This window comes from Rattus norvegicus, chromosome 4, assembly GCF_036323735.1.
Source record: "Rattus norvegicus strain BN/NHsdMcwi chromosome 4, GRCr8, whole genome shotgun sequence".
NCBI classification, from domain to species: Eukaryota; Metazoa; Chordata; class Mammalia; order Rodentia; family Muridae; genus Rattus; species Rattus norvegicus.
In genome coordinates, this window is record NC_086022.1 from 161,401,305 (window position 1) to 161,416,260 (window position 14,956).

General features: G+C 44.3%; 1 protein-coding gene across 4 annotated transcripts in view; it reads right to left on the reverse strand.

Moving 5' to 3' along the window:
• Positions 1 to 275: 275 nt before the first annotated feature.
• The window catches only part of Dyrk4 (dual specificity tyrosine phosphorylation regulated kinase 4), a 42,237-nt gene continuing 27,556 nt past the window's right edge, over positions 276 to 14,956 (reverse strand). The window contains exons 10-16 of one of the 4 annotated variants that reach the window (NM_001427230.1): positions 14,389 to 14,527; positions 11,270 to 11,351; positions 10,461 to 10,633; positions 9,258 to 9,318; positions 4,193 to 4,322; positions 1,534 to 1,712; positions 276 to 815 (exon numbers count right to left, since the gene is read on the reverse strand). In NM_001427230.1, coding sequence (NP_001414159.1) covers positions 586 to 815; positions 1,534 to 1,712; positions 4,193 to 4,322; positions 9,258 to 9,318; positions 10,461 to 10,633; positions 11,270 to 11,351; positions 14,389 to 14,527 — 994 coding nt within the window. In that variant the 3' untranslated portion in view covers positions 276 to 585. Of the gene's footprint in view, positions 816 to 1,533; positions 1,713 to 4,192; positions 4,323 to 9,257; positions 9,346 to 10,460; positions 10,634 to 11,269; positions 11,352 to 14,388; positions 14,528 to 14,956 lie in introns of those variants that run through there. The other 3 variants (XM_039108823.2, XM_039108824.2, XR_005503903.2) reach the window with 3 other exon arrangements.

A 14,956-nucleotide genomic window follows, 5' to 3' on the forward strand; every position in this document is an offset into this window, starting at 1 on the left:
GGCAGAGCTGTAATCCTAGCACAAGGAAGGCAGAGACAGAGGCCTACTCTGTGGCCATGCAGTCCAACCTACTTGGCAAGTTTCAGGCGAACAACAAGAAGAATGACACCAGTGGTTATCGTCTAGCTTATCGTCTAGCTTCTATGTGCACCTTCACACATACACATACATATCCTTTCCTAAACTCCACAGAAGAAACCGATATACACAGGGGTAAACTGTACATGAACAAAGCAAAACGGAATCCTGACCGACATAAACTGACAGTCATGAATAAGAAAAGATCTGGTTTTTATTTAGAGTTCCATTAATGAGGCTGTAGCATTGTAGCATTCACACACACACACACACACACACACACACACACACACACACACACAAGGTGAGCAGGTTAAGTTCACCCCCGTCTCCCAACCCCGCCAACCTCCTCTGGAGGAATCATGCCAACTCACCATGTGAGTAGAGTTTGATTTTTCTTACAAACCTTTATGCAATAAAAAAGCAGTGTGAAGTATTGTACAAAGTGCCTTCTCTAATACAAATCGATGGTGGGGCTGGAGGGACAGGACACGCCCTCCACAAGGGTCACATGATGGGTGGTAAAATGTTTGTGCTCTTGGGGGAGGAGGTGCATTGTTGTTCTTCGGACGTCTCTGACCCAGCAACAGCCTCTGGCTTTCCAGAAGCTTCTGCTAGATTAGGCAGCTGGACTGTGTTGGCTAAGTGCTGGATAGAGCTCTGCCGTTTGCACGAACTCTCAGGGTGCTTCTCAGGCTCATCTTTCAACTTGTCTGTAGTTTCTTTGGTGGCCTCATCTGCCAAAGAAAGGAAGGGACAAAGAGTAACTCTTCAAATGCTAGCCAGTGTGTCATAACACCACCAAGCACTACCTTGTTTGGGGGAATTGAGCATTCCACGACCAGCATTACTTCATGCACGTTGTAACCACTAATCCATTTGGTCCTTTCCTAAACCCCACAGAACAAACACTGTTCCCACTTTCATAGGTGTTTAAGCTGGTAGATTGCCCAAAAGCCACACCCAGTACTGCAGAAGCAGAATTTAATCCCACTTGAGTCTACTGAACTGTACCTACTTTGCCTCGTGCCACTCTATCGTCACAATAATGGGAAGGAGGCCGGAGAGGTGGCTCAGAGTGCTAGAGGTCACTCTGCCAGAGGACCAGAACTCCACTCCCGTACTGACAGACAAGATTACAACCGCTCTAACTCAGCTCTGGACGATCTGACACCCTCTTCTGGCCTCTGTGGACACACCCACTCACAGATACTAAGATCCCCTTTTAAAGAACACAAAAGGTACACGGGGTAAGCATAATGCAAAAGAGGAAGGAGAAGGGGAATTGGATCCAAAAGGTGGGAAATCCTAATGGCAAGAGACCAAAAGGAGGAATTCATCTAAAACTTAAAAACAAGCAATAGTGAGCTCAAGACCGTGTCGTCAGAGTTGCGTCACCCCGTGCCTGCACACACGTTGGAGCTCCGTCATCCACACCGGCTCCACAGGCTGTACCTTTTGTGCCTTTGCTGGCCTGGTGCTCTTCAGTCTTGTCCTTGCTTGTCTCAGAGGAGCTACTCACACCAGGCTTCCTTTGGATCTGAGGCCTGGGCCATGGTTTGAATTTCCTCGGCTCGTGAATCCAGGCATGCTTGAGGGCCTGGTCAGGGGTCATGCGCAGAGAAGGCTCCCACCTGGACACCAAGACAACCCAACACAAGTTGGTTACTGCTGGCTTGCCCTTTCCATTCATTTTGGATGAAGACAGCTATAAAATGGCTGCAAACAACTCGGTATTTTCCTAAGAAAAGTTGCACGATGAACCAGGTACTATATCAATACCAAATTGTCTAGGATCCCTAGAAATTCTGTTATAAGAAGTCTTGTTCAGGGATGGGGATGTAGCTCAGTGTGTACCCTGCCTAGCATGTGTGGGACCCTGAGTATCAGAATCTGGACCACAACAGACTACGACGTGGTACTTTTGAGAGTCCTGGCTAATGGAATTTAAGACTGGCAAAGTTTAGAAGATAGAAACAGTGAGATGCATGCTTTTAGCTCTCAAACTTTGGGGTCTGGGCCTCCAAAGGGGAAGAAAATGATAGAAAATCTGATTCATTAGGGAGCATGGCATGATGACAGTGACTAATCCCTAATCATGTGTTTAAGGCCTCGGGTATGTAGTGAATTTGAGGCTAGCCTGTACTACATGAAATCCTGTATCCAATGAAACAAAACAACAACAACAAAAAAAAGTAAGCAGAGGAAATTTCTACTGTCATAACAAAATGCATCTTACAGAACTTCCAACATAAATCACTCTATATCTAATGTAAGTTCAGGAACTAGGCACCAGCACAAGTCTGAGGTCTCAAGTTTGAAATTTTCTGCTTGTCTTTCCCCATGCTGGATGTCAAATGCAGGGCCTCAAGGACTCTCAGAAAGTGCTCGACCACTGAGCCACACCCTAGGACTTTCCATTCTACTTTGCCCAGGCTGAACTCAAAGTTGAAATTGTCCTGCCTCAGTCTCTCAAAGAGCTGGGTTTGTAGACATTTGCCATCTCCCTTAGCTGAAAACCTCTGATCTTCAAAGTGTTTTCTCGTCCAATTTCATTGTACCAAGGATGGCTCATTTCCAGGTAACTTTCACCCAAGCTTAAATTCTACCCATTAGCCTTATATGGGGTAAAACTGACCCTTCTTTTAGGTCTGACTCCTCTCACCTATCCAAAAACTATCACTAAAGTCACTATTAAGTCACTAGAAAGCCATGCTCTCTGGAAAACACCAAACCTTGGCAAGCCACTTTACTGACCCTACGCTATGGTTTTGTTGTCTAGCCACCTTTCACAGTGGGCACTCCCATTTCTTGTCCATCATCCGAGGAAGAGCTTCCAACCACAGGAAGGCAGTGTGAACCGTCTAGACTCATTCAAGTCATCAGTGACACACACTCGGTTATCGCAGCAACTGCGGAGCAATGTCTCCCCTCTCCTGAACTCCTGCAGTTAGCCTGTAAGACTGACATGTGGGGCTTGACCTGCTCCATCTAACCCTGTAGGCTCTGGCTCAGAACCCATCTCTAGCCTGTCATTCCAAAACGTTGCTGCTTGGAGATTTCAGGTTGGGGTAAAGGCCCTGTCAGTGTATGAGTTGAGTAATTGTATGAGTTGAATCAGTGAATGAAAATGAATGAATGAATGAATGAATGAATGAAAACCTGTTTTGCTCCTGAACTGTGTTCAGAATCAATGAGGTTCTGGATAACCCCTCCCCCAAACCCAGTCTCAGTGTTGGTTTTTGTCATTTTTTAAAAGAGACATTCATTCTTTAGTCTCAGCCAGAGTCTGGGGAAAAATAGCAGGACTCCACCTGAAGTCAGTGGGCAGGTTCTTCTATTAACCCTGATCACCCTCTGGGTGGCTGCTTGAGTTCTAGAATGTGTGACTGCCCAGAGTGCTTTGCTGACGTCATTCTGTCCCCCCAGGAGAGTGAGAGATTATAAAAGCTCACTGTCCTGAAAACAGTAAAAGCCATAGAACTGGCGGGGCTGAAGGCACCTTAGTAACACCTCACTTTAGAGCAAAGAAAACAGGCCCAGAGAGAAAGCACATGGCCAGTCTGCTTAGACTCAGCAGACACGGGCCGTAGCCATGCTTTCCAATCACTATAGAACCAGAACAGGGGTACAGGCATCATGGCCACTCCCTGTTCATGAGGATGCGACTGAAGTACAGAACTAGGGTTCATGAGATTCTAAGCATGCATACTGACTGTAAACAGCTGTGTTTAATAGTCTATGGCTCCCCTCACCCTAACTGCCCAGTATTGTGGAGGTCTGGACACCAAATCCAGGGCTAAGCAAAAATGTCTTGGAGCCTGTGTGTACTGCGTGGCTTTCATACAGTACATTAGGCCCACTGAAGAGCTGGCTGAATAGTTCATGAAGTATTAGACATTAGAACCTACAATCTGTCGGGCAGCTTGAGATTAAGAAGGTAACAATCTATGCATGACTTGAATACTTCAATGCTTTACCATGAGGACGGTGTCCTGATGGATCCTCACAGCCACCTCCCTCCCAGCCTTGACTCTCACCCAGCAAGCACATAGGAAAGCATGGTACTTAAAAGTTAGGAAACCCACAAGCAAAGACACCCCAACAAACTCACACCAAACACCTTCTGAGAAAGTCCAGGAAGCTGGAGTCATAGGTTTTCACCACCATCGGGAGGTCCTTGGAATTCGGGTATCTTTTTTCCCCTCTGTTGTTGGTTATATTTTTGGGAAGACCTTTGGAATCTTCAGAGAAACAGCATTCCATATTTAGTTCTGGGCATAAATATTCACCAATCCCTTCCTAACTGTCCACTCAACCCTGCTGCTTCCTGAAGGCCTCTCTGCCACTCTTCTGTCCCGTCTGATGTGCCTGCCCCATCCCACCCTTCTCCACCCGTCCATCCAAACACATCACAGCCTCAGGCAGACTGAAATAGTCCACAGTGATCACAGCCAATGCCAAATACAGCTTGTCCTACTAACCTGTGTGTTCTGGGTCTCCTCCCCACCACACGCTGTCCTGTCAAGCCAATAGTTGGAATCCCTTGCTACTGACCAATGTTAAATGATATTAGAGATGCTAATGATAAAAATAAATTTCACATGCCCAAAGGATCCACCTCTCAGTAGGAGGATGTCATCTTCCTGGGTTGTCTATGCCTTTACTTAATCCTCACTAGCCCAATAAAATAAAAATGAGGTCGTTCACAGGGCAGAACAAAGCAGGGCATCTTAGTAAATGAGCTTTCTTTACAAACCCCAGACGCTAATGAGCTCCCTTGATTCTTCAGGGTTGCACCCAAGTTTTGTCAATAAGTGAAGTGTTTGGGCTTAGAAGACCTGGCTGGGAATGGCCTTTCTTCAGCTCTTTCTGTTGAGTAAGACCTTTGCCAAAAGTGAGAAGTCCAGATGGTTCTAAAGACCGCCTGAGGACGTCTTGTGAGATCTTTTGAAGGAGAAACCATTCAACTCCACACTGAGACTCTTGCATGATGTTCAGAAGAGCCGGCCACTTTGATTTACACCTTGTAAAGCGTTCGGGCAAGATGAATATCTACGCACTCTGTGCACTTCACTGTGTTCTCAAAGCTCAGTGCTTTTTGTATGACGGGCATCGTGGAGGCCAAATAATGTTCTGTTATTCCCCCCTCCCTGGTTTCACTGTGTGGCCCTGGCAGGTCTGGAACTCAAAGACCACACTGTCCTTGAACTCACTGACATCCACCCGCCTCTGCCTCCTGAGTGCTGGGATTAAAGGTGTAGACCCCATGCCCAACTCTGTTCTGTTCTGTTCATTTTGGAACTAATGTAATTTTTAGAGCCTCCAAAATATCTGCTCTGACTAAATTCCTAGAAAACAGACTTTCAGAAATGTGTGTATGGGAATTTGTGGACATGGATGTCCTTGTGTTTACAGGGTAATGAACGGAACAGAGTTGTTAGGGCCTAGAAACCCACACCACTCCTGTTTCCTGATAGAGGTAGCACCTGTAGTACTCTTCTCCCCACGTTGCTTTAAACAAAACAACAACAAGAACAAAAACAACAGGAGGAACCAAGCACGTATCCCTATATGTAACTTAGCATCATTATGCAATTGTTTTCCTCGTCCAGTTCTTTTGTGTGTGTGTGTGTGTGTGTGTGTGTGTGTGTGTGTGTGTGTGTGTGTGTGTGTGTGTGTGTTTTCTCTCCTCTGGTCCCAGTTCCTATCTAACCCTTCTCCTCCATCTCCTGGAGAGCTACCTGGAGCACTTTTCACAGCATCCCTTTCCTGGTGAGTAAAAGTGTAACCCAAAGGAGCTGGGACTTGGGAAACTGCTGAAAACCCAAACTAGGGAGTAGAGTCAAAAATAGAAGTGAAAAAGTGTTTTCCACAGTCATCCTATCCACAAGAGTCACAAAGAGCTGCCATTAGAAACACGAGATCCATGGGTTATAGAGGAGAATCATAGGAATCAGCATTTTGGTTGAGTACCCAGATGACCCTAAAGTTGGGTAACTATGGAGTGAATGCTGCTCCCTGTAACGTCAAGAAAACCAAGATCTGGGTTGTTGCTGTGAAAGCCTATACCCAAGACCTAGGCATGACAATGACCATAGAACACCAGCCCTCTCTGGTGTCTTTTGATGAGGATGCTGTGTTCTCCCACCCTTAATCCCCCATGCTGTCTCATGACATGTCTTAAAGGTTTAGGATGTGACTCTTCCCTGGTGGGATAGTCTAGCAAAATGGAGTGCCCTCTGGTCCCCACTATTCCTCTATCAAATTCTTCAAAGCTCACAGAATCAGTTCTCTAGTGTTTGGAGGGAAGGTAAGTGCGGGAGTGCTGTGCTCAGGAAACAAGGACACTGCCCTGCCCAAAGATAAGGGCTTCACATGTCTAGCCAGGAATATGAGGTGACACTTGAGAGACTGAAAACCTGGAATGGCATGCCAGTCTTAATGGAGTACTTCTGCTTTCTGGCCCTTTGATTTTCAGTCTCTAGATCATGAAGAATCCATGCTAACATGAGGGAGGGTTCAGGAAGTCAGAAGCCATGGCTTGTTACTGAATGGTGCAGAGAGGACGAGCAGGACTGAAACAATTTTGTCTTAGTGGCTCTCTTTTGGAATAATCTTAACTCACCTATGGATGGAGAAGGTTAAGAGTGATATATGATTTGTCTCTTCTTTTTCTTTCTTTTTTTTTTCTTTATTTTTCTTTTTTTCAGAGCTGGGGACCGAACCCAGGGCCTTGCGCTTGCTAGGCAAGCGCTCTACCACTGAGCCAAATCCCCAACCTTCTTTTCCTTTCTTTCTGGGTGTTTTTTTTTGTTTGTTTGTTTTGTTTTTTTTTTTTTGAGGCTGTTCAGTCAAGAATCAGGAAGGACTAAGACGGTCCAGATTGCATAGCTGGTATAAGTCTGTCAGCTAGCTTGACAATTGTGGCTGGTTAGCAATGCCCTTGTCTGTGAAGTCTCTGCTCCTTCTTGTCTGCCTTCCCTTTACCTGGATAACCCTCAGAGGCTGAGTTTGTAATGTGCTTGCAAACCTAAGTTCAGCTCTCCGGCCATGTGAAAGACAGATATGGGCAGCACCTGTAACTCCAGCGCTGGGGAATGGAAACAGGAGACCAGGAGCTGGCTGGCCAACTAGTATAGCCAAAATGTAGGCACTGGCTTCACTGAGAGAGGTGTCTCTCAAGTTAAGGTGGAGAGTAGTGGAAGACTATACCCATTGTGAGCAATGCCCTCCGAGATGAACCTCCATCTCAGAAGGAAGCTCCTTAAGACTTGGGGTGTCCAGAAGTGGAATGAAGTATGCCAACCTAAAGCAAAGGCCACTCAGAAGCTTCAGGAAGTCCCTAAAACAGATTGCTTCTCCCCCCCAATATATATACATACATATACATACATATATACATATACATACATATATACATATACATACATATATACATATGTACATATACATATATACATACATATATACATATACATACATATATACATACATATGTACATATACATACATATATACATATACATATATACATGCATATGTACATATACATACATATGTACATACATATGTACATATACATACATATATACATATACATACATATATACATACATATATACATACATATGTACATATACATATATACATATACATACATATATACATACATATGTACATACATATGTACATATACATACATATATACATATACATACATATATACATATACATACATATATACATATACATACATATATACATATACATATATACATACATATATACATACATATATACATACATATGTACATACATATGTACATATACATACATATATACATATACATACATATGTACATATACATACATATATACATACATATGTACATACATATGTACATATACATACATATATACATATACATACATATGTACATATACATACATATATACATACATATGTACATACATATGTACATATACATACATATATACATATACATACATATGTACTATACATACATATATACATACATATGTACATATACATACATATATACATATACATACATATACATACATATGTACATATACATACATATACATATACATACATATACATATACATACATATACATATACATACATATACATATACATACATATATACATATACATACATATATATATATGTGATCTGTAAGTACTGCCTAGAGATAAATGTCTTTCTTGCCAGGAAGAAGCAGAAATCAGCAAAGCTACCTAGAAGAGGCCCAGACCACTTGGGCTGCCAGAAAGAGACACTCTCCAACCTGTTGATCTGCCAGCATCTTGTGCAGTGAGCTCCAGCTTTGCAGTTTTCACAAGCTCTCAGCTGTGCTTGGCCTTTGGTGATGTGGCCATGTCCTTCCTACTCTATAACCAGGACATGCATAGCCCTGTAGGTCACCCCAGTAAAATGGATTGGATCACCAACTGGACTTCGTTGCTATCCGTACTTCAGTCTGTCATAAGTTCCCCATCTGGGGTGAGCAGACATTTGTTCACACCACCCTAGGAATATTGTTGCAACAATAGTACCTGATGATACTGAACTCTGGCATCCCTGTGCATACATGAACCCACACACACATACACCCCACCCCTGCATATGCAAACATATTACTACTACTACTACTACTACTAATAATAATAATAATAATAATAATAATAATAACAGCAACAACAACCATTATTGGTGAATTATCACAGTAGAAATTCCCACTATGCCAGACGTTTCTGCCCTGATTTCCCTGCATAGTACAAAGCAAGAGAGGCCGAGTTATATGGGGAGCACCTCTAGAAGAGACTATGGTTTTGGTCTTTCATGGTTGCTGTACTAGCTGACAGATCTGAGGAACAGGCTCTTCCGTGTTCTTGGGTATTATACAATTGAGCCCCCTTCCCATTGTGAGACACCATCTGTCACACTAAGGGAACCACATACCATCTCTCCAGTTCCTCACTACCCTTTGTTATAGGGCCAGAAGAAAGAAAATTCTGTCTGTCTGTCTGCCTGTCTGTCTGCCTGTCTGCCTGCCTGCCTGCCTACCTAGGGTATGGCAGGTATCTTCAAGGCCAGTGACACATCACTGGACCCAATTGGACAAAGCGAATAAGACCATGGGACTTACCGAAGAATATCTGTCTTCTGGTGGCTGTCTGGATGAGGTGGGTAGGTGGCAGGCCCAGCACCTTCAACAAGTACAGGTGGCTGTGTCACTATTGCGGAGTCACAAATTCAAAGCCTGTCAAGATCTAGGCGCGACTTTGGCCGGATTTTGTCTTTTTACATATAAGGACCAAGAGATTTAAGTAACAGCGTTAAGTGGCAGGTCAGACCCAGAGACTAGGTTTTACGATGCCTATTCCAGGCTGCCTCAGTATCCTAAGAATGAACACTGCCCATGCTACACAGGTAAGACACTGTGGAAGCGTCCAGATCCCTGTCAGTCCATGCAGACCACAGAGCATGAGGAATGGCCTCTCTCAGCATGGAGCACTGGGTTGGGGTGGGGGAGGGAAGAGGAAATAAGCATCAAATCCTTGGAAGAGAAAAGAACATTATTGGAGAGAAAATCTAGCCCTGACTGGTCACTATTTCCTCTGAAACTTACATTGTATAAGACAAAGCCAGCTCACCCTCACCCCTGGTTGGCAGGCATAGGCTTGGCATACCCCTGCCCTCCAGTTCTGCAGCCTTTCAGAGTTCCTAGGGGGCACAGCATACGTACCCCAGTCTCCCAGGTGCTGGAAGTAGGGATGGTTCAGCCTTAGCAACAGCCACCCTGACCCTCATTTTCAATAGCAAACAACGTGGTATGCCGTAAAGATATACCCAAGGCTGGAACCCTGGTTTACTAACACCAAGGCCTGCGTTAATTCCATCATAACTACCATTTCAGCTACTTTACCTATCTGCCTTTTCAAGGAAAAAGAAGAACAAAGCAAAGGGTGCAGTTGTTTAAAAAGAACACAGCCCCCTGAGTTTCAGTCATCATCGTCATGATGGATGGGGGGAACAGATCACACTGGTTTCAGTGTCATCATTGTCATCATCATGATGTCGGTGTATTTGAAAGACTATCATCACAGTTTTATTTTAAAACATCAATATTTACAGTGAGAAAAAGAGCATCATGGGCAACTATTTAAACCATGATGAAAAGTTAGCTGTTGGCTCAGCAAAATGCAAGAACTACACCATTTCACAACTATTTTCAGAAGTGGAGGCATGTGCGTGGCACGGCCCCTGCTGGGTCTGATGAAACCCCGGAGTCTGAGGATGGATGTTATCCCAGGAAGTCAGCCATGCTGGTGGCCAGCTCTTCCCTCACCTCCATGATGCAAGCCAGCTGCTCCACCTCGTTCTCCCCAGGGAACAGTGGGTATCCGGTGTACAGCTCAGCCATGATACAGCCCAGGCTCCACATATCAATGGCCATGTTATAGGGGTGGCCCAGAATCACCTCGGGGGATCGGTAGAACCGGCTTTGGATGTATGTATAAACTGTGGGGGAGAGGGAGAGAAAGCAGCGCAAAGCCTCTGCACGTGCTTCTGCCGTAACTAATTTAGTTTTTGGGGGGTTTTTGTTCCTAGACTAATAAATGACATATAGCTGGGACATATTCTAGAAATCAGACTTGTAAAAGGCAAAGAGGCAGATGATCAATCAAGTTAAGTTCAGTGAAAGTTGGTTGTGAATATGCTTCAGGGTTCCTTTCTAGGTTCTAACTTGGAAAAAAAAAAGTACCAGGTCCAGAAGATGAATCAAGGGCAGTGAAATCTAAACTGTAGAGTGATTGTTTTCTAAATTGCAAACACCTGAGCTGCACCTGGGAACTATATAATGCTACAGAGCCCTGGAGTGATTGATTCTAAGGACTCCTAGTCAGTCTGGGGACCCAGTGCTCAAGGGTCATTCCATCTCTTCAGACTATGAGAAGTGCAGAGTCCGTACGATTTTTGGCTACAACCCTCTCCTTTTAAAGATGAAACTCTCGCAGACATGAGGCATCTGGCTCAGAAGTATGCTGGCTCAGAAGTGATGGCTGAGCCCAGGTTAGCACCCAGGTAGCCTGGTGTGCCAAGAGAGAGAAGTTATAACAGCAGAACTCAGACAGGGAGGTCTGACAAAGGGCCTACCTTTCTGGTGTTCATAGCAGCTTGACCCAAAGTCAATAACTTTAACAGTGACTTGGCCCCGGTGGTACAGCACAATATTTTCCTGGAAAGAAGAAGTATGTTTAAGTTATTTTATTAGAGTTTATTTAAATTAACCTTGCCTGGGCCTTCTCCTTACCTCTGTGTCACTCCTGGATGTGGATGGCCTTGTTCAAATGTAGCCACCTCAGAAGTCCTCTTCCCACAATTTCTTCACATCCATCCCCTTGTCCTTCCTCTCTTGGGACCTCCCATTGACTTGCTTTCTTTTTTTTTTTTCTTTCTTTTTTTTTTTTTTTCGGAGCTGGGGACCGAACCCAGGGCCTTATGCTTGCTAGGCAAGCGCTCTACCGCTGAGCTAAATCCCCAACCCTTGACTTGCTTTCTGTATCTGATTTTGACCCAGTGTTTACTGGTTTGCAAGTCCTTCATTTGTGTATATTGTTTCTCTTCCCCATTGGTTGGGTAAAAACCAACTCCTGAGGATTGTGGGTTTGTATATGTGCTCCTTAGTACCTGGTCCTATGCTTAGCTTGCACCAGACCTTACAAATGCTGTTGGCTGAATATGGTAATGCTTATAAGAAATACTATTGCTAACACTCTCTTATGATGGCATAGAACCCATAAGTGGATAAGTAAATAGATATCAGTAGAGAGAAAGAAAGAAAGAGAGAGAGAGAGAGAGAGAGAGAGAGAGAGAGAGAGAGGGAGGGAGGGAGGGAGGAAGGAAGGAAGGAAGAAAGAAGGCAGATAGATAGATAGATAGATAGATAGATAGATAGATAGATAGACAGACAGACAGACAGACAGACCGACTGACCGACTGACTGAGTTTGGGAGTGCCAAGTGTTTAATCAAGTCATGGTCAAGGCAGAGCTCTGGGCTCTTGCCTCAGTGTGGCAGTGTGCTTGCAAAGGCTAAAAGAATAATGTCCTAGCTGTGTCTCAACCTTTCAGAAGGTTGCCTATGGAGCTCTTAACAGGTACAAAGGCACAGCAAAGCCAATCTGAAACCTCTAGCACTTCAAACAAAGTATTTTTCCAAATCTCTGTTAACCCAGGGAGGATAGGCATCGGAAACCTTAAAGGAACAAGAATTTCTTATGTGTCTCTAGCCCAGTGGAGGCTTCAACTCTGGTTGTGGATGGCCCTAGGCTATGCCTTGGATCTCACATATCCCCACCAACTTGTGTGCTGGAAACCTAGTTGCTGGCCTGCATCTTCAGGGAGGCAGAGGGAACTTTAGGAGGTAAGGTCTAATTGGAGGAGGTTAGCCCATGGTGAACAGGGCGGGGGCTGACAGTGAAGGGAATTTTGAGAGCTAGCAGTTTCCCCTAATTCTCTTCCTTCTTGGCCACCATGGAATGAATAGGTTCAGTCTCCAAGCATCCTCTCTCACAGTATTCTGCTTTGCCACAATTCCAAAAGACAATGGTGCCAACCAACCTTGGGTTGAAGCCATCAGTCAAAGCAGACCTTTCTTTCCCCTCCTTGGAGGCTGATTTCGTAAGTATTTTGTCACAGCAATGGAAGGCTGTCAGACACAGCTGCACCCTCTCCACTCTCACTGGGAGAGTGTTCTTTTAGAAAGGAGAGATGCTATGAGCACTCAGGACTTGTGCACCATAAACATTAAAGGCACAGGAACAATACCCTGCTTTTTAATACAGAGTCACAAAATGCCTTTCTGGTCTGTGTTTAACTCATGTCTCAAAGAAATCTGTTACTTGATAATTTGGCTGATGAAAACCTTGTGAATTCAGTCCCCTAAATCAGAAGACCATAGGTATTATGGGACCTTTTGGAGCTGGAAAACTGAGGATTTAGAACTCGGCGTGGTAAATAAGTCAATTTCCATTTCTCTATGAGACTCCGGTCATGACAGCATCTCTCTATCTTGCAAATCTTTTATCACAAAAATGTAATTCCAAGACTTACAGTTTTCAAGAAGAAATTAGGCACATTTAGGGATGAAGAGAAGAGAGTAAGGACAAATTAGAAATTGTTGCCTATTTGTGCATTAGGCTGGTTTTTGTACCAGCCCTTTATACCTTGTTCCAAGCTACTTCTCTGAATTGACAGTCATGATTCATTTCATAGTCATTTGCTGCCTTCTAGTTCTGGTATCAGGTTCTGTGCTATGTCCTGGGGACATAATGAGGAGAAGAAGTGGTCCCTGTTCTGGGGAAGAAATTGTAGTCCAGTGGGTGGTGGAGATCTAAGAAGCAATTCCTAGCCAGGCACAGTGGCGAGTGCTGGTAGTTCCAGCACTTGAACAAGTAGAAATAAGAGGATCGGGAGTTCAAGGCCAGCCTCATTTAGATATGGTACTTGAGGCTATTGTGAGTCATATGAAACCCTGGCTCAAAAACAAAACAAAACAACAAAGCAAAACCCAAAGAAGCAATTACTAAATGAAACAACCAGTACAGCTACAGAACTATGTATACAATGCCAGCAAGGATGAGAGTTGACTGGAGGACATCTGCCTGTTTGTGTGCCATGCCCAGGAGTCCACCAGTTTTGAATATGCAAAGTATGATTTCAATAGGGATGTCACAATGGGTCTTTCCCATATGACTATGTATGACTTTTTCCAATAAGATTTTATTAGCGTTATTTATGGAGGCACAATTAGAGAGTGGGCTCCAGTTCTTTCATTAATTATACAGTAATAAATATTGGGTGAAGTGGAACGTAAGGCAGGGAGTCATGTATCCCAGGCTGGCCTTGAACTCTCCTGTCTAGATGAGGATGACTTTTGAACTCCTGACCTACCACCACACCCAACTAACAAGAGCGCTGCTAAAGGCTGCCATAACTGATCATTGGAAGTACCATCAGAGTAAGTCTAGACTCCCAGGACTTCCTGCAGTGTGTCTGGATGTTCAAGACACCAGCCACACCCCCACTTCTGTAGGAAAGCTCTCAAGTCTTCCTGCTCCTAAGTACCTCAATATGTCACTTCCCTCTTTATGACCCCAGTATCTAAACCTTGGTCCTCACTGCATCTCCACCTATTAACGAACATTGCCTAGCATCCACCCTGGAAAACACTGGTGGCAGCCAGCCCTGCCGGGTGGGGAGTGTTTTTACTCACCGGCTTGAGGTCACAGTGGATGATTTTCTCTACATAAAGCATTTGTAAGCATTTCAAAACAGAAAGGGTGAAGCGCCGAACTATGGACAGACTGAAGCCTTGAAAGCTGTTATTCTTCATCAACTCATACAGGTTGATTCTAGGGGAAAAGAGAAAGAGAACGAGTGGTGTAGATGGCTGTCAAGACATCCTACTCAGCGTGGGCACATGTATAATCCATGTCATTTGGCTTCCTTCTAATATCAAACAAATTGCAAGCCAGGAGGTAAAGCTGCACACACAGCCATTGTTTCTCCAGCTCTTGGATATGACTCAGGGAGCCCTCCACAAAGTGGTCACTCCTGCCCCAGCCTGCAGGCTTTGCCAAGTATTTCAGTGTTATGACGTGTGTGGAAGATGGGAATGACCAACAGAGGCTCAGGCAAACCAGGGAGCCCCCACTCTACCAAAGTTAAGTGTGGCTACTTGGCCCCTTCACTGTGCTCTTGCAAGAATGAAAGCTGCCCCTCTCCACAACATCCTCCTGGTTCTCTATAGGAACAGAAGTCTGCAATGTTCCATCAAGCCA